At 41.8% G+C, this 22,033-nt stretch overlaps 1 protein-coding gene across 7 annotated transcripts in view; it reads left to right on the top strand.

Annotated features, from left to right (window-relative positions):
- Positions 1-1,548: 1,548 nt before the first annotated feature.
- Positions 1,549-22,033, top strand: part of LOC106612862 (BCAS3 microtubule associated cell migration factor) — a 343,035-nt gene continuing 322,550 nt past the window's right edge. The window contains exons 1-8 of one of the 7 annotated variants that reach the window (XM_045724535.1): positions 1,549-1,784; positions 2,911-2,968; positions 4,611-4,701; positions 5,681-5,735; positions 5,985-6,060; positions 8,248-8,354; positions 16,887-16,968; positions 20,055-20,127. In XM_045724535.1, coding sequence (XP_045580491.1) covers positions 4,631-4,701; positions 5,681-5,735; positions 5,985-6,060; positions 8,248-8,354; positions 16,887-16,968; positions 20,055-20,127 — 464 coding nt within the window. In that variant the 5' untranslated portion in view covers positions 1,549-1,784; positions 2,911-2,968; positions 4,611-4,630. Of the gene's footprint in view, positions 1,814-2,910; positions 2,969-4,610; positions 4,702-5,680; positions 5,736-5,984; positions 6,061-8,247; positions 8,355-16,886; positions 16,969-20,054; positions 20,128-22,033 lie in introns of all 7 variants that reach the window. The other 6 variants (XM_045724533.1, XM_045724534.1, XM_045724538.1 and 3 more) reach the window with 6 other exon arrangements.

The following is a 22,033-nucleotide window of genomic DNA, read 5'->3' as shown; positions in this document are numbered from 1 at the left end:
GCTCTGTCAGGAGGAATGGGACAAAATTCACCCAACTTATTGTGGGAAGCTTGTGGAAGGCTACCCAAAATGTTAGACCCAAGTTAAACAATTTAAAGGCAATGCTACCAAATACTAATTGAGTGTATGTAAACTTCTGACCCACTGGGAATGTGATGAAAGAAATAAAAGCTGAAATAAATCATTCTCTCTACTATTATTCTGACAATTCACATTCTTAAAATAAAGTGTTGATCCTTACTGATCTAAGAAAGGGAATTTTTACAGGATTAAATGTCAGGAATTGTGAAAAACTAAGTTTGTATATGTATTTGGCTTAGGTGTATGTAAACTTCCGACTTAAACTGTATTAGTCTATTATAATATGGAAACATAATTAGATATTGTACATAATATTAGCATCAACATTGTCACGAGAATTTTCATCCCAATGTTATTAACTCAAAACTCACTATATGCTTTTACCAATTCCCCAGGGGTTGTAAGGCCCCGGTTAATAGAAGAATTCGACAAAGTCCCAGAAGTCTGCAAAAGGTTAGTTCTTTATTCAGAGAGCTCTGAATATCATACAATGTACACAGCCTTTTATACCTAACATTTGGTCATACCATATGTCATACTCCTTACAAATGCCTCTTCTCTTCTTTAACACTGTCAATGCTTTTTTACAAGTCTTCTCCATCACATACATTGCTTATCATATCCTGCCCCATGTTACATAATCTACTGCAAGCCTAAAGGTTTCTCCCCTCCCTGGGTGGGGAGACCTCTTTCCTGTTATTAGTTTCACAGTGGTCATAAATTGTCTGCTGTCTGTTAACAGTTCCCCTTTTCCTTGAATGTCTTACTTACATTGCTAAATCATTAAGCTTAAACCTTTCCTACACACACACACATTAGTACATTCATCTTATAATCACTCGGTTATACATTTTCAGGGTGAAATCATTTAGTCAAACCTTTAATCATATAATTTCCATTACAAACATACATCATTAAATTAATTTCACATATATGTAATTGTTTCCAATTTCTTTAAGAATATATTAATTTATAAGACTTGTTCATAAAAAAAAGTCATAAGGGCCTGAGATTAAAGTTCATATTCAGACCACTAGGGGTCAATGGTTTTAGAGATGTTGTCCAATAGGCCTCCCTCTGTAGTAAGCGGGTCTCCACTTAGCTCATCTCCTTGGTAGAGTAACATGCTCAATGCCTGTGTATTTAAGGGAGGAGATGGGATGGTTAGCTTCAACAAAGTGAGCTGCTACTGGATAGTCAGTGCTCTTACACCTGATTGAGCTGCGGTGTTCAGCTATGTGTTGTTTTAATTGTCTTTTCGTTAGTACTACGTAGGCTTTCCCACACGAACAGGTGATGAGATATATAACTCCCGTTGTCTTGCATGAGATGATACCCCTCACAGGGACTTTTCGACCCGTATGTGGGTGTCTGAAGAAGGATGTTTTTGTAGTGCTGTTGCACTTGGCGCATGCGCCATATTTGTATTTCCCATTTGGAATGGGTGTCAAGAGTGTCTGAGTGGGCTCAGGGGGAAGGTCAGATCTCACTGAGCTATCCCCAATATTGCGACCACGCTTACAGACCACAAGAAACAGTATTATTGTTCACTCTGATTGGTCGAGGACCTACAACACCGCCTCTCTTATACCCTGATTGGCTTGATGAATGCACAGGAATGCTGCCATTGGTCTCTTCAACACCTCTACAGTTTTCCCACTGTTTTGTTGCATTTGCTAAGGAGCTCCGTTGAACTAAAGAAGGTAACGTTAGCTAGAAAACAACACACTAGGTACGTATTGAATACCATATACATTTATTTGTTAAGCGAATGATATTTAATAAATAGATGTAGCTTCTGGTGTTTGACAATTTATGTTGTCTGGTGGTGGTTAGCTACCTGCTGTCTCAGACACAGGACTCTGACTCTTGTTCTTGACACAGCTAGCAAGCTACTATAGCTACATTTATCAAACAATGTTGGCATTTTACCCCTCAAACTATTCATATCAGCAGGTATTTAGCTTGCTTGTTAGCTGACTAAGTCGTCTTCGGTTGGTGATTTGAGGCTGGCCACCTAGCTGGAGGAACCAACTTTAACTAGATAACGTTAGATAGCAAATGTCGCAATCCTTGGCAAATAGCAAGGCTAACAGTAGTTCGTGCAACGTTACCTGTTCATTATTAGTTCGTTAATTTAACCCAAGTTCCTATAACCATTTGTCGGGAAACTTATTAGCTACAAACATAAAACCAAACCGCAAGAGGGCTCTAAGTTAGCTAACGTTACTAGGGGAGAGTGGCGTAAATTGAGCTCAAGAAGTAAGTTGAGCCACCCTTCTATGAAACCATACACAAAAGGTGTCATTTGACCAAGTATTTAGTTTAGAGGTCATCATTTCATGGAGTCTGTGAAGGAAAACAACACATGGAATGGTGCTCAGCAAGTAAAATAACAAAGATTTTCACCAAGTCAAATTCATTTATTGTTAGATGTTTCATTACATTTTACATTTTAGTCATTTTAGCAGACGCTCTTATCCAGAGCGACTTACAGTAGTGAATGCATACATTGCATACATTTTTTTCCCTTTTTTTTTCTTTTCTTACTGGTCCCCCGTGGGAATCGAACCCACAACCCTGGCGTTGCAAACACCATGCTCTACCAACTGAGCCACACGGGACCCTTTCGTAATACTTGTATCAAAACCAAAGTAGATCATTTCTATACATCAGTTGGGGTCTCCTATAAGCTTCAATATGAGGTCCTAAACCTAGCATGAAACGGGGTTAAAATTAAGACAAAAAGCGGGTGTGTTGAATTGTGTTTGGGAAATAAAGATGGACATGGTTTTAAAAAGGTAATGGTAATATTTAATTAATTTACAGATATTTTTAGGCGGCATAACGTATACTGTCCTGCAGCTCAACTTATCCCATACCCAAGGTAAGTTGTGCCAGGAGACCACTTTTTTGGGGCAAAACTGTAACGTTTACTTGATTTCAGATTATTTCCAGGGATACACAACATCCTGAAATATATGTAGCCTAGATATCTTTGTTAGAAACAATACTATATTTCCCTTGACGGAGTGATGCTGAATGTAAAAAATTCAACTTACCCCACTCTCCTACTGGTTAACAAGTGCTTTCACAGACTGACAGCTGGCTAACAACACTACACAAGGAAAGAGAACAGTTAGCCACTACATTTACAATTAACAGTAACTAGCAATACTAACACATTACCTAGAAGACAGTCACTTTTGCATGGCACAGTTTCAAATTAGACACAAAAGGGAGATCATTGTAGTCTCATAACAAAGTTCCAGAGTTGGTGCATTGGTACCGCTTACCGTGCAGTAGCAGAGAGAACAGTCTATGACTTGGGTAGCTGGACAATTTTTAGGGCCTACCTCTGACACCACGTGGTATATAGGTCCTGGATGGCAGGGAACTCTGCCCCAGTGATTTACTGTGCCGTACGCACTACCCTCTGTAGCGTCTTCTGGTCAGATGCCAAGCGGTTGCCATACTAAGCAGTAATGCAGCCAGTCAAGATTCTCTCAAAGGTGCAGCTGTAGACATTTTTGAAGATCTGAGGGGTGATACCTTATCTTTTCAGCCACCTGAGGGGGAAGAGGCGTTGTCGAGACCTCTTCATGACTGTGTTGTTGTGTGGACCATCATCAGTGATGTGGACACAGAGGAACTTGAAGCTCTTGACCCGCTCCACTATAGCGTTGTTGATGTGAATGTAGTCCACGATCAGCTCCTTTGTCATGCTTATGTTAAGAGAGAGGTTGTTGTCTTGGCACCACACTTCCAGGTCTCTGACCTCCTCCCTATAGGCTGTCTCATTGTCATCGGTGATCAGGCCTACCACCGTCGTGTCATCTGCATACTTGATGTTTGAGTCGTGCTTGGCCACGCGGCCGTGGGTAAACAGGGAGTACAGGAGGGGACTAAGCACGCACCCCTGAGGGGCCCCAGTGTCGAAGGTCAGCGTGGCAGATGTGTTGTCTACTTTCACCACCTGGGGCGGCCCGTCCAGGATTCAGTTGCAGAAGGAGGTGTTCAGTCTCAGGGTCCTTACCTTAGTGATGTTCCTGGAGGGCATTATGGTGTTGAATTCTGAGCTGTAGTCAATGAACAACATTCTTACTCTTTGTTGCTTTAATGACAACCTTTAGATACTTTTATTTAGCAAAGGTAATATCTCATATTGGTATGTGATACAGGAAACGTATTGAAAATAAAAACAGACCTACATCCTAGTTATTGAATGTAATGTGTTTAGAACTCATAGGAGTGTGATTTGTCCCTAATCTTGGTTATATCAGGCAGGTTTGTTTGGGCGGGGACGGGGTTTACTGTGTTGCCTGTCAGGGTTACCGGAAGGCCTACATTTTTGCAGTGCAAAATGTTCTATTAGTACAACCAAAAGTGGTAGGAATCTGTTTTAGACCTTTTGTGTCCATTCTATGCCCTATATGGATTGTCTACTGGTCTCGGCCTTTATGGAAATAGAGACCTAAATTACAATCAGTTAATAGCAGGGTTTTATGGTCATGTTCTTTCCTCTGTAGGATAAAGACTTGGAGACAAAATGGCATCAGACTCCCCGCGCAGACCAAGCCGCTGTGCTGGAGGGGTTGTGGTGCGAGCACAAGCTGCCACGTAAGCACACACACACACACACACACACACACACACACACACACACACACACACACACACACACACACACACACACAACACAAACACAAACACAAACACAAACAAAAATAATAGGTTTTCATCTATTCCACCGGAGGGGTCTGGGCTGCCAACCAATACAAGTTTCCCCTTGCAAAGACATGACATTACCTAACATCACATGATGGTTGTTATTAACCATCGGTTTCAGACATGCTTCAGTGCTATGGATCGATATGATCTGGTTCAATATATTTCCTTACCACTTTTCTGAGGTAGAGATTGCGTTACAGAGTGTTATCTACAACCAATTTGACTGAATTAAGTGCAAAGACAATACTTATACCTATGCATACACTACCTTCATGGCAATCATTTTAAACATTATACTTATAGGTATGTATACAGTACCAGTTGAACACACCTACTCATTCAAGGGGTTTTCTTTATTTATACTATATTCTACATTGTAAAATAATAGTGAAGATTCAAAACTATGAAATAACACATGGAATCATGTAGTAACAAATCTAAATGTATTTGAGATTCTTCAAAGTAGCCACCCTTTGCCTTGATGACAGCTTTGCACACTCTTGGCATTCTCTCAACCAGCTTCATGAGGTAGTCACCTGGAATGCATTTCATTTAACAGGTGCGCCTTGTTAATTTGTGGAATTTATTTCTTCCTTAATGTGTTTGAGCCAATCACTTGTGTTGTGACAAGGTAGGGGTGGTATACAGAAGCTATCCTTATTTGGTGAAAGACCAAGTCTATATTATGGCAAGAACAGCTCAAATAAGCAAAGAGACATGACAGTCCATCATGACTTTAAGACATGGAGGTCAGTCAATGCGGAACGTTTCAAGAACTTTGAAAGTTTCTTCAAGTTCAGTCAGTGTGTCCAGACTTTTGACTGGTACTGTACACATTCAGCAAGGTAATGCTCTTATGTTATTACAGTGAGCAGTCATATATGGAGAGTGTTGTGACCTTCCTCCAAGATGTGGTCCCTCAGGTAAGACTGTTTCAATTGATTGTTGTCTTTTCTCCAGTAACATCAATGTATATTACATTTACATGTTACCATTAACCAGATTGACTAGTTTACTCAGGCTGTCAATGGTATTTTATAGGGCGTAATAACTATATTATTAACTAAATCACACATTATCCACAGAGATCCTATTGAAGTTCCTATATTTAATTCTATGACATGAATAGACTGCAGTAATAATTTCATCTCATTTAATTTTGTCTATTCAAGGCATACACAGGTGCACCCCCAACTGATGAAAAAGAGAAAATAGTTTGGGTCAGATTTGAGAAAGCTGACCTCAATGGTAAGTCTAAGAACAGTTTCAAAGCTTCCCCCCTCGACTGTCTTTTGTTCACCCTTGAGGTGGGGGCACACATTTTGATAACAAGTGATAACTTGCCTCATTATTATCTGGTATTTTAAATCTACAGATTAGGTTCAACTATATGTATGTATGTATGTATGTATGTATATTTGGAGTGTACTCAAATATGCTGATAAGTGGCCTCTTAGAATGCCTGGGAAGAAAACAGTTTAAATATGACACATTAATAGTTCCTTTGGCAGGCATTGTTTGTCAACCATTTGATGGTTCATTTCTTGTAAGGACTTTGAGTGACAGGTCTGATGTATCTCAACGGCACGTGTGTGTGTGCGCACACACCAGATCTCTCCCTCAATCTGACAGCAGATGTGTTGATTAGACACAGCATCATTGGCTGTGTTTATTAAACATTCTACCATTTTAATGTTATTTACGCTATGGTCAATGTAAAGCAAATGGTTCCATAAGGAAGGAATCATTTAAATGCATTAAAAGCGGCTAGAGTTGACACGCATTGAAAGTAGCTAGAGTTGAATATTATTTAAAAGAATGCACTGGAACACTTAAACCCCAACCATTGTTCTACAATGTGAAACAGTTCATTCAAAAATATTGTTGAACTTGAACATGTTTCTTTGGACCAGGATTCATCATTTTAGATAGCAGCAACAAACATAGCAGTAAAATGTATTTTATAAACTGATTATACACAGAATATACAAAACATTAAGAACACCTGCTCTTTCCATGACAGAGTGACCAGGTGAATCCAGGTGAAAGCTATGATCCCTTATTGATGTCACTTGTTAAATCCACTTTAATCAGTGTAGATGAACGGGAGGAGACAGGTTAAAATAAGGATTTTTAAGCCTTGGAACAATTGAGACATGGATTGTGTGTGTGCCATTCAGAGGGTGAATGGGAAAGACAAAAGGGTTATGGTTGTAGGTGCTGGGGGGGTTGTGCAACTCAATGTTAAGGTGTTCCTAGTGTTTTGTATTCTCATTGTATGTTTGTGGGGAGTGATACATACACGACACAGGCACATAGAACAGTTGTGATGTCTGGGATGCAGCCCGCTACAGAAATGCCCTGGTTTGGATTAGACCCCCTCCCCCCTCCTTTCTTCACTGATTTGAACATATTGTAAATATCACTGTCAGGCAGCTCAATTTTGATAGTCAATTCAAATAAAAATACATTTTAATCAGTCTACAGAGTTGACTGAATAGACGTATAAACTATCAAAAATAAAGAGTCGCACACTCCATATATAAACTCCCAGTAATTTATTGGGTATTTACCAAAGTTTCCGCATCATGTGCCTTCAGGGTAATGTCATGAATACTTGAACCAGGTTATGTAGACAAACAGTGCAATTAGTGCTACCAAAGACAATAGTGAGGGGTGTGTCATAATTATTAAGTTAATTCGAATTAATTAGTAAAACTGTTAAAAAACAATAGTTTATGACATATGAAATATATTAGGCTATTGTTATCATATAGAAACATAATTGAATATTGTACATAATATTAGCATCAGCATACATTATTGTTTTATTCAATTTCACATGTTTAATTGTTTGGTATTTCATTTCATATTTGTTCCATGTAATCTTTTGGTTCAACCTTAATGCATAATAAGCATCAACAGGGGGAACATATTAGGTGTATGCTAATAAGCTGTAGAAAGAATATATACAATTATAAGACTTGTTCATATGAAGTGCTTGAGATCAAACTCAGTATTGAGACCACTAGGGGTCAATGTTTTAAGATAGGATATCCAGTAAGCCTCCCTTTGTAGTAGTTGGATCTCAGTGTTACCTCATCTCCATGGTAGAGCAACATGCCTGTGTATTTGAGGGAGGAGATGGGATGGTTAGCTTCAACAAAGTGAGCTGCTACTGGATAGTCAGTGCTCTTACACCTGATTGAGCTGTGGTGCTCAGCTATGCGTTGTTTTAATTGTCTTTTCGTTAGTACTACGTAGGCTTTTGAACAGGTGATGAGATATTTTTATTATTTTGGTAGTTTTAATAGTTTATTTGCCATTAGTCAGCACCTCCACACAAACACATTTTTCTGGGTGTGCTCCAGCTCATGTTTTTTATTCGTATAGAAATGTATAACATCCCTGTGTGTTTTCCTGTGTGTCCATCAGATACGTCCCGCTCCCCAGAGTTCCTGGAGATGCACAGTGGCAGCAGTGACCCTCCTCTCTGCCTCATGATTGGTTACGCCGACGGGATGCAAATCTGGAGCATATCCGTGAGTAAAGACCACCTGTAACATAAAGACCACCTGTAACAAAGACCACCTGTAACACAACCAACTGGTGTTGAAGTCAATAGAAAGATGTTCATACAACGACAACAGACCACAGAGATGTTATCGTATCTCACTTCCAGTACTACTTGTCCCCCACTAGATGTCAGGATTTACCAGGGTGTTACAGCTATTCTCTTCTTAAAACGCTCCAGTCAATTCCAAGTCCTGACAACTTCTGCACCAATGGTCTTTCTAGGATCTGTGTTGTGGATGTTGAAATATGAAATGCAGGTCTTTGTGTTGTGGGTGTTGAAATATTTCATTTGAAGTGTAGAGCTGTTTACATTTGATGAGCAGGGTGGGTGCTTCACACAGGACACTACTCTCTCCAGGTCCCACAATTACAGGACACATAGCTCCTTTTGTGCACTAGGGCTGGGAATTGCCAGGAACCTCAGGATACAATATTATCACGATACTTAGGTGCCGCTACGATATGTATTGTGATTTTTATTGCAATTCGATGTTCCAAACATATTGCTCACCATATGTCTGCTGCAAAGGGACAAGAGAGAGCCATGAGAAAACAACAAGTTTTGATCGTCATGGAAATAAAAGTGTTGAAAAAGTTGCTCTCTATTTTAAAAAGAAGATGGAGAACAGGCTATGAAATTAAATACTTGAGTTTTGGTGCAGGTACAGCCAACTAGCACAAAAATAATATTGCGATATTGTCAAAACGATACGATATATTGTAAGAAATAATAGCCAAATATGTAACTATCACCCCCCCACATCACTATTGTGCACCCACACGGAGCAGACTTCCTTAATAGAGACATGCACAGGCCTCCAAGGTGAGGAAAATCATGGAGGTGAGAGACGGGCCACTCATTTCCTCCTCTCCTCCTCGCCTGTCACTGAGGAGGTAGACTTAGCCAACAAGATGGAGGACATTTGATATTCTTATAAGGTGGTTTGTTTTGATGTGACCTGTATCATCCCGGGGTCAAATATTTATGAGGATGAATATGGATTGAAGTAAAGTAAGAAACCAGTTATTGAGAAACGTAATAGTGTAAATGGCATTAAACTTTTTCCTGCAATTTTTTTCTTTTTTGTTTTTTGTTTTTTTTCAATTAAATTTTATTATTTTTTTGTAATTTTTTTTTGAATTTTTTTTTCACCCAGATTTGTATTCTTTAGAGTTAATATGAAAGCCCAACAAGGAGGAAATGTATTGGCTATTTGAAAGATCTGTTTTGAAACAACCATTTTTTTCAACCACAGTAAATCTGATTCCAGGAATATTGAGAAATTCTCTTGGAAAATCATTAGAGGAATTTGTCAGCTCTATAACTTCACAAATAACCCGCAACTCTGCAACGGCCTCCATTTAGGACTAGCAGGTTTCACGTGCAAGCTGTCACAGAAACATGCAAACTTAACATACAGTTGAAGTCAGAAGTTTACATACACCTTAGCCAAATACATTTAAACTCAGTTTTTCACAATTCCTGACATTTTAATAGTAGTAAAAATTCCCTGTCTTAGGTCAGTTAGGATCAACATTTTATTTTAAGAATGTGAAATATCAGAATAATAGTAGAGAGAGTGATTTATTTCAGCTTTTATTTCTTTCATCACATTCCCAGTGGGTCAGAAGTGTACATGCACTAAGTAAGACATTCAAGGAAAAGGGGAACTGTTAACAGACAGCAGACAATTTATGACCACTGTGAAACTAATAACAGGAAAGAGGTCTCCCCACCCAGGGAGGGGAGAAACCATTGGGTTTGCAGTAGATTATGTAACATGGGGCAGGATATGATAAGCAATGTATGTGATGGAGAAGACTTGTAAAAAAGCATTGACAGTGTTAAAGAAGAGGGGCATTTGTAAGGAGTATGACATATGGTATGACCAAATGTTAGGTATAAAAGGCTGTGTACATTGTATGATATTCAGAGCTCTCTGAATAAAGAACTAACCTTTTGCAGACTTCTGGGACTTTGTCGAATTCTTCTATTAACCGGGACCTTACAACCCCTGGGGAATTGGTCAAAGGATATAGTGAGTTTTGAGTTAATAACATTGGGATGAAAATTCTCGTGACAATGTTGATGCTAATATTATGTACAATATCTAATTATGTTTCCATATTATAATAGACTAATACAGTTTAAGTCGGAAGTTTACATACACCTTAGCCAAATACATATACAAACTTAGTTTTTCACAATTCCTGACATTTAATCCTAGTAAAAATTCCCTTTCTTAGATCAGTAAGGATCAACACTTTATTTTAAGAATGTGAATTGTCAGAATAATAGTAGAGAGAGTGATTTATTTCAGCTTTTATTTCTTTCATCACATTCCCAGTGGGTCAGAAGTTTACATACACTCAATTAGTATTTGGTAGCATTGCCTTTAAATTGTTTAACTTGGGTCTAACATTTTGGGTAGCCTTCCACAAGCTTCCCACAATAAGTTGGGTGAATTTTGTCCCATTCCTCCTGACAGAGCTGGTGTAACTGAGTCAGGTTTGTAGGCCTCCTTGCTCGCACAGCCTTTTTCAGTTCTGCCAACAAATGTTCTTAATGATTGAGGTCAGGGATTTGTGATGGCCATTCCAATACCTTGACTTTGTTGTCCTTCAGACATTTTGCCACAACTTTGGAAGTATGCTTGGGGTCATTGTCCATTTGGAAGACCCATTTGTGACCAAGCTTTAACTTCCTGACTGATGTCTTAAGATGTTGCTTCAATATATCCACATACATTTCCTCCCTCATGAAGCCATCTATTTTGTGAAGTGCACCAGTCTGTCCTGCAGCAAAGCATCCCCACAACATGATGCTGCCACCCCCGTGCTACACGGTTGGGATGGTGTTCTTCGGCTTGCAAGCCTCCCCCTTTTTCCTCCAAACATAACGATGGTCCTTATGGCCAAACAGTTCTATTTTTGTTTCATCAGACCAGAGGACATTTCTCCAAAAAGTACGATCTTTGTCCCCATGTGCAGTTGCAAACCGTAGTCTGGCTTTTTTTATGGCGGTTTTGGAGCAGTGGCTTCTTCCTTGCTGAGCAGCCTTTCAGGTTATGTCGATATAGGACCAGTTTTACTGTGGATATAGATACTTTTGTACCTGTTTCCTCCAGAATCTTCACAAGGTCCTTTGCTGTTGTTCTGGGATTGATTTGCACTTTTCGCAACCAAAGTGCGTTCATCTCTAGGAGACAGAATGCGTCTCCTTCCTGAGTGGTATGACGGCTACGTGGTCCCATGGTGTTTATACATGTGTACTATTGTTTGTACAGATGAGCGTGGTACCTTCAGGCGTTTGGTTCATCCTTGGGAGAAATTTCCAAACTTTTTTTCTGAGGTCTTGGATGATTTCTTTTGATTTTTCCCATGATGTCAAGCAAAGAGGCACTGAGTTTTAAGGTAGGGCTTGAAATCCATCCACAGGTACACCTCCAATTGACTCAAATTATGTCAATTAGCCTATCAGAAGCTTCTAAAGCCATGGCATCATTTTTTGGAATTTTCCAGATGTTTAAAGGCACAGTCAACTTAGTGTATGTAAACTTCTGACCCACTGGAATTGTGATACAGTGAATGATAAGTGAAATAATCTGTCTGTAAACTATTGTTGGAAAAATTACTTGTCATGCACAAAGTAGATATCCTAACCGACTTGCCAAAACTATAGTTTGTTAACAAGAAATTTGTGGAGTGGTTGAAAAATGAGTTTTAATGACTCCAACCTAAGTGTATGTAAACTTCCGACTTCAACTGTACATCCTATGAGCTCTGAACAGACTAAGTCCTTAATCAGTCCTTTCTAAACATCCACAGGCCACAAGGGAAACGACTCACTCTTTCCCTCCACACACTAACACAGGAGGCTGTCTGACATACACACACACACACACATACACACACCGGTGTGATGTGGCTATGAATAACGTGTCTGTTGTTAACGCACCTCTTCTGAGAATTGAGGAGAGAGACTATAGGCAGCTAGCTACCGATGTGCTACGCTAGCCTGCCTACATGGTACCATCCAGAATAAATGAGGCGAAGGGCCATAGCCAGCCAGCTGCAGATGTGCTGCTGCACTACATAAACTGAGCAAAAAAAGAAACGTCCTCTCACTGTCAACTGCGTTTATTTTCATTAAACTTAGATGTATAAATATTTGTATGGACATAACAACATTCAACAACTGAGACATAAACTGAAGAAGTTCCATGTGACTAACAGAAATGGAATAATGTGTCCCTGAACAAAGGGAGGGTCAAAATCAAAAGTAACAGTCAGTATCTGGTGTGGCAACCAGCTGCATTAAGTACTGCAGTGCATCTCCTCCTCATGGACTGCACCAGATTTGCCAGTTCTTGCTGTGAGATGTTACCCCACTCTTCCACCAAGGCACCTGCAAGTTCCCGGACATTTCTGGGGGGAATGGTCCTAGCCCTCACTCTCCGATCCAACAGGTCCCAGATGTGATCAATGGGATTGAGATCCGGGCTTTTCGCTGCATGGCAGAACACTGACATTCCTGTCTTGCAGGAAATCACGCACAGAACGAGCAGTATGGCTGGTGGAATTGTCATGCTGGAGGGTCATGTCAGGATGAGCCTGCAGGAAGGGTACCACACAAGGGAGGAGGATGTCTTCCCTGTACCGCACAGCATTGAGATTGCCTGCAATGACAACAAGCTCAGTCCGATGATGCTGTGACACACCGCCCCAGACCATGACGGACCCTTCACCTCCAGCTTGATCCCGTTCCAGAGTACAGGCCTCGGTGTAACGCTCATTCCTTCGATGATAAACGCGAATCCAACCATCACCCCTGGTGAGACAAAACCGTGACTCGTCAGTGAAGAGCACTTTTTGCCAGTCCTGTCTGGTCCAGCGACGGTGGGTTTGTGCCCATAGGCAACGTTGTTGCCGGTGATGTCTGGTGAGGACCTGCCTTACAACAGGCCTACAAGCCCTCAGTCCAGCCTCTCTCAGTTCCTGGTGTAACTCGGGCAGTTGTTGTTGCCATCCTGTACCTGTCCCGCAGGTGTGATGTTCGGATGTACCGATCCTGTGCAGGTGTTGTTACACGTGGTCTGCCACTGCGAGAACGATCAGCTGTCCGTCCTGTCTCCCTGTATCGCTGTCTTAGGCGTCTCACAGTACGGACATTGCAATTTATTGCACTGGCCACATCTGCAGTCCTCATGCCTCCTTGTAGCATGCCTAAGGCATGTTCACGCAGATGAGCAGGGACCCTGGGCATCGTTCTTTTCGTGTTTTTCAGAGTCAGTAGAAAGGCCTCTTTAGTGTCCTAAGTTTTCATAACTGTGACCTTAATTGCCTACCGTCTGTAAGCTGTTAGTGTCTTAACGACTGTTCCACAGGTGCATGTTCATAAATTTTTTGTGGTTCATTGAATAAGCATGGGAAACAGTGTTTAAACCCTTTACAATGAAGATCTGGGAAGTTATTTGGATTTTTACAAATTATCTTTGAAAGACAGGGTCTTGAAAAAGGGACATTTCTTTTTTTGCTGAGTTTATATTCTATTACCATCTTGAGTTGGGTATAATTCCTTTTCAAAACCAGTTCACCAAAGATGGGAATTGACCCCAACTGGGCGATACACTGTTAAGGTGTTCTTCCTCTTTATCTTCCCCTCTTGTAGTTTTTTTGTGGTTTTGGCATGTTTCCGGTATATGTTTTTTTCACTGGGTTCATATTAAGTGATGAAAACACCTCGGTCTCAAACCGTGAGTGGCTGTGAAGTGTTTGTGACTGTCGCTAAGCCAACACCCTCTGTAATGGCACTGACTGCATAGACACACACACACACACACACCTTCATCAGACAGGCTGACAGAGGGAGTGTGTATGTGCATATCAACCGTCCCTGTGTAAGTGTATTACTGTCCTTTTAGATAGCGAGGGATCTTTGACTGAAAAGGTGTCGCCTGCCAGGCCCCAGACAGATAAGTCCCAGACTAGTGTGGGCAAGTTGTTGGACTGAGGAGGTGTTGGGGGAAATGACCAGCTTTGAAGAGAGCTGTCTGTGTGGGTGCTGTTATTATTAAAACTAGCCTGAGTACAGTCCCAGATACACTGATATTTTCCCCTGTCTCTACCGGCTGCCTGGCTATGAGCTGCATCTGTTTCCAAAAGGGTGAAAAGTTATCACCGCTGGTCTGCAGTCTGCTTTGTAGCTTAACAGTGAAAACAGCCCCTGCTTGTGTCCTTAGTACCAGACGTTACTCTTTGTGTGTGTCCCATTTTGCTTGTCGTCTGTCCCTCATGATGGAAACTAACATTTAAATCAATTGCAGTTATTTTAGGATCCCCAAAACCACTTTATTTTTGTTTGAAAGTATTCATCATTTATTGATCATATTCATCCACCACCAATATGTCATGCAGTTTGTCCTGTCTATGTTCACTTGTGAATATGGCCCAGATATTGTGAGTCACAACTGAGGGGTGTTACAGATTAGAACAGTGTACAACACACTAGTTTCCGTTTAAAAACATCCCACCCAGACCAACAAATGAAAAACAATAAAAAAAACCAAGAAGAAGCAATTTGGCGTATTGCTGTGTAGGCAGGCGGCTAATGTAATGGCAGAGAACAGAGATAGATGTTGATGCCTGCCTGGCTGTCATGTCACACAGAGCCCTGTAAGGCAAGGATGAGCTGTGGGATAATGCACAATGCCCGCCGTATTATCATTATCCAAACCCCCTCCGTCACACACAATCTGGCAAATTCCATTATTCTCCATTTGCCATAGGAATCCCACCCATCCTCCCACAGTAGTCCCAGTTATTCCCTCTCTCTGTGCTCTAGTGTAATCTGTCCACTGTCACTGGGCCGAGCTGCACTTTTAATAAAAACAATGGCCCGATTCACCACTTCGAAAAGAGGCTACTAATTGCGAAAAGAGCGTTCATCCACGGATGTGCTTATCTACTTAAGACACGCGGATTAGAGCAACAGTATTGTGATAATGCACATTTCACTGTAATTTATCGGGGGGAAAAAAGTGGGGTTTAGCGCTTAAAACAATGCACCATTACACACGTCAGAGCCACCACAAACCACGCAAGTGTTCTGACCTGACTATCCAAGCCTCTCTGGGGCCTAATGCAGGGGATAACCTTGCATCTCTGTGGCAAAGAGCAGGGACACAGCTACCAGATTTATTTCTATTAACAGTTCTCCTTGCATCTGACACATAAGTAAAGATGGGAAGCAACCTACAATAACCTCATATATTGTTGTCCTCCAGCTATAGATACTGTAGCTTCCCAGAATGACGGGATATAGACCTACACAGCAGATGTGGCGGACATGTTCAAAATGTCAGTGTGTCAACACTATTTCCTGAGCAGTATCCATCTTCTAACCTATTATTCTTCAGTTACTATATGTTGTGCTATGTTTGAGCTCAGTTCTGTTCAAAGCATTTTAAAAGTATTTTTGACGTCAGTCATCATAGCTCTTTTGAAAGCCATCAGCTGAGCTGACTAACTGGTGTTGCCAGCCAGGCGACAGCGCAGCCCGTTCTGTCCTGTTGGCTCGGTCACAGAAAGAGTAGGCAGCTTGTTTGCATCGCAAGGCTTTGGGGTCCTTTCTTGGTGGCTTTTAATGTGCGGTTTGGTGGGCACTTCAACCACCCCCTCCCCCCTCTAGGTCTCCCTCCCTCCTCGACAAGCCCATTTCCACGCAGTTGGAATAGATTATTTTGCTTACAGTGTGAACAAATCTCTCTTTGTTCTGGTCAGGGGCCCCCACATTGTCTTTTGACTTTGCCCTGCTGCCGACTTCTTAGCCCTTTAGCCTCCATCCAAACCGGAGCTATAAGTTTGTGGTTGTGTAGCGTTGATAATTCTATCAGTACTGTAGTTATGTGGAGCTGACGTGGCTCCTCAGGACACTGAGGCTTAATTGGAAGTATCGCCGTATTGATTATCGGAGTGACCTCTTAATAAAGACACTAACTCTCTTAACTAGTGGTCATCCCACCGAGCACATGGAGTTTAGTATCATCACAAAGAACAACTCCAGCCCTGCTGACTATGGCCAACTGTTAACCATTTCTTATCAAGTGTTTCCCCTAACATTGTGTAGGCGGGCTTTCCCCCCTGCCTAGCTCTATTCCCTCTGTTCAGCTGGTGTTCGCTTGTCCAAGTGTCTTTGACGAAACAACACCGCAACCACAGTAAAACAACAGTGTCGTCTTTTACACACCAACTAAAGCCTTTAAAAATATATATATACATTCCTTAAATGTATTTTCCTTTATTTAAAAGCAATCAGAGTAAATGAATGGTTTTAGACTGAGCGTTCATTGTATGCATTTATATCAGCAGGACGGAGAGAAAAAGCTGACCAGCCACTGTAAAATAGTCTCAAAGCTTTTCACTTGTTACATTGTTGTTACTTGTTTTTACATTGTTGTTGAACTTGCTTTATCCTTTTTTCCCCCTCTCTGTTGTAGCTGGGTGGAGAGGCCCAGGAGCTTTTCTCTGTGCGCCACGGACCTGTGAGAGCTGCCCACATCCTGCCAGCGCCCCATATCAGTGAGTATCTACCTGCTTACCTCTGCCATCTTTTTGGTGTACCCAAACATTTTGTTTTTATGTCGTTCTACGGGTTCACATCGGACTGTCTTTGAATGTGATGCACATTGTAAGCGACGTTGTTCCCAGAGACTCAAGTCCCCAAGATGCTGTCGTTGTAGAAATCAGTAGAACAGCTCAGCTGTTTTCAGCTTGTCATGCCACATGAACCTTCTGTCTATCCACTTTAGTCAATATTTGTCCACCCAATCTGCAAAGTGGAAGAAAAACGCTCTGCAGTTGAATTGATGCGTTTTGAAGCACACTGGTCTTGTTTTACCCTCTGACGTGGGTTTCAACACGGCCATGAATCTCTCCTCCTCCGTAAAAAATGTAATCACTTAAACTCAAATCTGTTCTCGCCAGCGCTCAAGGACCGCTCTTGAAACGAAGTTAAGTGTATCACAATTGATGCTGTTTGTGGTGTGTGTTTGCTGTGATATACCATGCATTAATTAAAGACTTCCCGGTTTGTTAATAGTCAGGAGCCCCTCTCTTCCTGTTCCTATCCTAATATTAAAGGCAGTCCTGTAAGGATGATTACTGTTGGCCTCAGCTGGCTCAGAATGAAGTGCCAGAGCCCCCCCCCATTTCTCGCACAAGTAACTCATTGGCCGCATTGTATTACAGGGGTAATAGCATTTCTAAAGGTTAGGTATGGAAGAGAAGCAGGCCAGTGAAAAACATGTCCAAGGTTTTGATCTAATCATGTTCAATCAGAGACTTCAAAAGGAAAGCAGAGGGGAAATATCACCTCTAGGTTGCCTATGGACCGCTCTCACAGACAGACACAGTTTTATCTAATATAAAAGCGTAAGCATTCACATCCTCTAAAGACGGTACACAATTGGATTTCCCTCGTTCCGCCAATTAGTTATTCTCCAGGCATGAAGTTAGAATTTTCTGTCACTGCAGGTATAATTCAGAAATGAAGTGAAAAGCACAGAACTCTAGCATGTGGCGTTCTGGTGAGAAAATCAGCTTTTTGTTCTTGCTCTGTGTTCCGGTCCTTTGGCAGATTTCAACAATGCACAATGACAGCATTGAAAGGGCTCTGGACGGGGATGAAAGCCACCAACAGTAATAAGAAGCAGCAGATACCCAACACATGAGGGGAGTGATTCTCTGACCGCTAAATAAAAATGAATTGTACTAGCGGGGAGAGAGAGCGAGAGAGACACTGATTGCAATCTGTTATACCCAGCCGGCGCAAACAGTGTTGCTCTGTGGTGAGCTGTTAAAAGACCAATTGTTTTAGTCGGGATCCTGGGTGGGCGGGTTTGGAAAGTCCTGAAAATAGGTGTCGGTTCAAATAAGGCAAAAGGCCCCTTCCCGGAATAGAGGCGGAAGTTGCGGTTTTCCGAAGAGAGCGATCCGTTTATCTGTCCAGCATCCCAGAGTTTGTAACCTATGCTCTTTTCTTCCGTCCTCTGGTATAGGCCATACATACGCCTACCAAAGTGATTCACAATACAATAGATGAGCATTGATGACAAGTGATCCTAATATGTATGAGACCTTTGTTGATCTCTTGAACAGTAGAATGGATGTCAGTAATAGTATTGTGTGTTTTTTGGTCCAAAGTGCTGGACCTGAACTCCTATGACCCGGAGGCCCAGCCCCCATATTAAAGCCCTAATTACTGAAACAGCTCTGGAAATTCTATAATTTATAACAGCAAACATGTTGATTTCAGACTTGCCTTTTTCTATAAAGCACTCAACACTCAAACATACGAATGTCGAATGGGCAAATGTAGATGCGCACACAGTCAACGCTCAAACATACAATTGTCGAATTTGTATGTGGAATGAGCTAAACTATATCTCTGAAATGACAGTCCACTCATAATCAAAGCGTAGTCAACACTAGTAATGAGATCTTAGATCTTTTTCCCCTGACTGTATTTACAGAAACTGTTTATTTTCCTAAATGCGTTGTTCAGATGAAACCCTTTGGTCTTTCGGGGTAATCATATTTGCCTACAGCTCAATATGGTGACCCGTTGGGATGTTTGATGACAGAAATATGAGTGCAGAAGAAAGGCTGTGTTTGGGAGTGTTAGGGGTTTGAGGAGGGCATGTTCGCTCTCCCACACGGCACGGTCACACCACAGGAACTCAGTGATTACTGTCAGGGCTAAATGACTCCCCTCCACAGGCCTAACATCTTGTTCAATCTGGACCCCCACTACACGCACACACACCGCATCCCTCTACTCCCTCCCTCCAACACCATCTTTAAGAATGTGACAATTAGGAGAAATATGCGATCTGTAGACTTAATGCAACATGTTTTCTCCTCCTCCCTAAATTTGTGTCCCAAATGGAACCCTATTCCCTACATAGTGCACTACTTTGGCCAGAGCCCTATGGGACCTGGTCAAAAGTAGTGCTCAATGTAGGGAATAGGGTGCCATTTTTGACTGAAACTAAATATGCCCACTTGGCTTTTACCATACTGTAATTTCCCCTCCAAAACCAAAACAATTAAACACAGAGGGAGACAAAACCCTCCTCAGCTTTGAAGGCGTTCTTTCTTTTTCCCTCTCTCGGTCCTCTCCTCCATACCGAGGGGAAAGATGGTTTGAGTTCAACATGTTGCGCAGAGTGCTATTTCTGGTCCTCTGTCTCCCTCCTCTCCTCTTAATGTCCTCCATGCTGGTATGTTAATATATTTGATCCCCATAGGTCTTCATGTGAACCTGGGCATTATTTTGTGGTTGGCGGGGATGAGTCCTCCCAAGTTGACAGGAATGAGAGGGTCTCTCTTTCTTTTCTTGTTCTATTTTATATTTTGTCTCCATTTCCTCTGAAGAGTTTTTTGAGGGTATAATTTGATTACAGAGCTGCTGTTGTAATGTAATCAACACGCATCCTGCTGCGGTAGTGTTGGTTAAGTGGAGTGAGTGTCTCTGGCACTACACAACAGGCCTGTCTCGCATGCATAGGGCCTCCTAATGATGAATGTTCCTCTTTCTGTTGGTCAGTTGTTGTCACTGCTCTCGGTTAGTCCCTCATCCTTCTCTCTTCTCCTCTTCCTTCTAGGTCCACTGATGATTGATGGTTTTGCGGACAAGAGGCCTCTCCTGGGGGTGTGCAAGAGCACTGGGTCCTTGGGGTGAGTACAGTACACATCCCTTATCACATCGCTTCCTGTGTCAACAGGATGCTGGGAGATGCAGTTTGGAGGGTGGTGTCTGATATCTGCGACTGACTTGACTGAATCCACAAAAATGTGTGTGTGTATATATACAGTTGAAGTCGGAAGTTTACATACTTTTTTCCCTCACTGTAAGTGTATTTGATCCCCTGCTGATTTTGTATATTTGCCCACTGACAAAGAAATTATCAGTCTATAATTTTAATGGTAGGTTTAACAGTGAGAGACAGAATGACAAAAAAAAAATCCAGAAAAACACATGTCAAAAATGTTATAAATTGATTTGCATTTTAATGAGGGAAATAAGTATTTGACCCCTCTGCAAAACATGACTTAGTACTTTTTGGCAAAACCCTTGTTGGCAATCAGAGGTCAGACGTTTCTTGTAGTTGGCCACCAGGTTTGCACACATCTCAGGAGGGATTTTGTGTCCCACTCCTCTTTGCAGATCTCCAAGTCATTAAGGTTTCGAGGCTGACATTTGGCAACTCGAACCGTCAGCTCCCTCCACAGATTTCCTATGGGATTAAGGTCTGGAGACTGGCTAGGCCACTCCAGAACCTTAATGTGCTTCTTCTTGAGCCATTCCTTTGTTGCCTTGGCCGTGTGTTTTGGGTCATTGTCATGCTGGAATACCCATCCACGACCTATTTTCAATGCCCTGGCTGAGGGAAGGAGGTTCTCACCCAAGATTTGACGGTACATGGCCCCGTCCATCGTCCCTTTGATGCGGTGAAGTAGCAGAAAAACACCGCCAAAGCATAATGTTTCCACTTCCATGTTTGACGGTGGGGATGGTGTTCTTGGGGTCATAGGCAGCATTCCTCCTCCTCCAACACGGCGAGTTGAGTTGATGCCAAAGAGCTCCATTTTGGTCTCATCTGACCACAACACTTTCACCCAGTTGTCCTCTGAATCATTCAGATGTTCATTGGCAAACTTCAGACGGGCATGTATATGTGCTTTCTTGAGCAGGGGGACCTTGTGGGTGCTGCAGGATTTCAGTCCTTCACGGCGTAGTGTGTTACCAATTGTTTTCTTGGTGACTATGGTCCCAGCTGCCTTGAGATCATTGTCAAGATCCTCCCGTGTAGTTCTGGGCTGGTTCCTCACCGTTCTCATGATCATTGCAACTCCACGAGGTGAGATCTTGCATGGAGCCCCAGGCCGAGGGAGATTGACAGTTCTTTTGTGTTTCTTCCATTTGCGAATAATCGCACCAACTGTTGTCACCTTCTCACCAAGCTGCTTGGCGATGGTCTTGTAGCCCATTCCAGCTTTGTGTCGGTCTTCAATCTTGTCCCTGACATCCTTGGAGAGCTCTTTGGTCTTGGCCATGGTGGAGAGTTTGGAATCTGATTGATTGATTGCTTCTGTGGACAGGTGTCTTTTATACAGGTAACAAGCTGAGATTAGGAGCACTCCCTTTAAGAGTGTGCTCCTAATCTCAGCTCGTTACCTGTATAAAAGACACCTGGGAGCCAGAAATCTTTCTGATTGAGAGGGGGTCAAATACTTATTTCCCTCATTAAAATGCAAATCAATTTATAACATTTTTGACATCCGTTTTTCTGGATAAAATTATAGACTGATCATTTCCTTGTCAGTGGGCAAACGTACAAAATCAGCAGGGGATCAAATACTTTTTTCCCTCACTGTGTATGTGTACACATATATATATATATATATATATATATATATATAATTACACTTTGTATTTTACCACATTTTGCTCCCCAATTTCGATCTTGTCTCATCGCTGCAACTCCCCAACGGGCTCAGGAGGCAAAGATCGAGTCATGCGTCCTCTGAAACATGACCCGCCAAACCGCGCTTCTCAACACCCACCTGCTTAACCCGGAAG

This window comes from Salmo salar, chromosome ssa09 (genome assembly GCF_905237065.1).
Source record: "Salmo salar chromosome ssa09, Ssal_v3.1, whole genome shotgun sequence".
Taxonomy (NCBI): domain Eukaryota; kingdom Metazoa; phylum Chordata; class Actinopteri; order Salmoniformes; family Salmonidae; genus Salmo; species Salmo salar.
The sequence above is the reverse complement of the archived record's forward strand: the minus strand, read 5'-3'. Positions and strand labels throughout refer to the sequence as shown.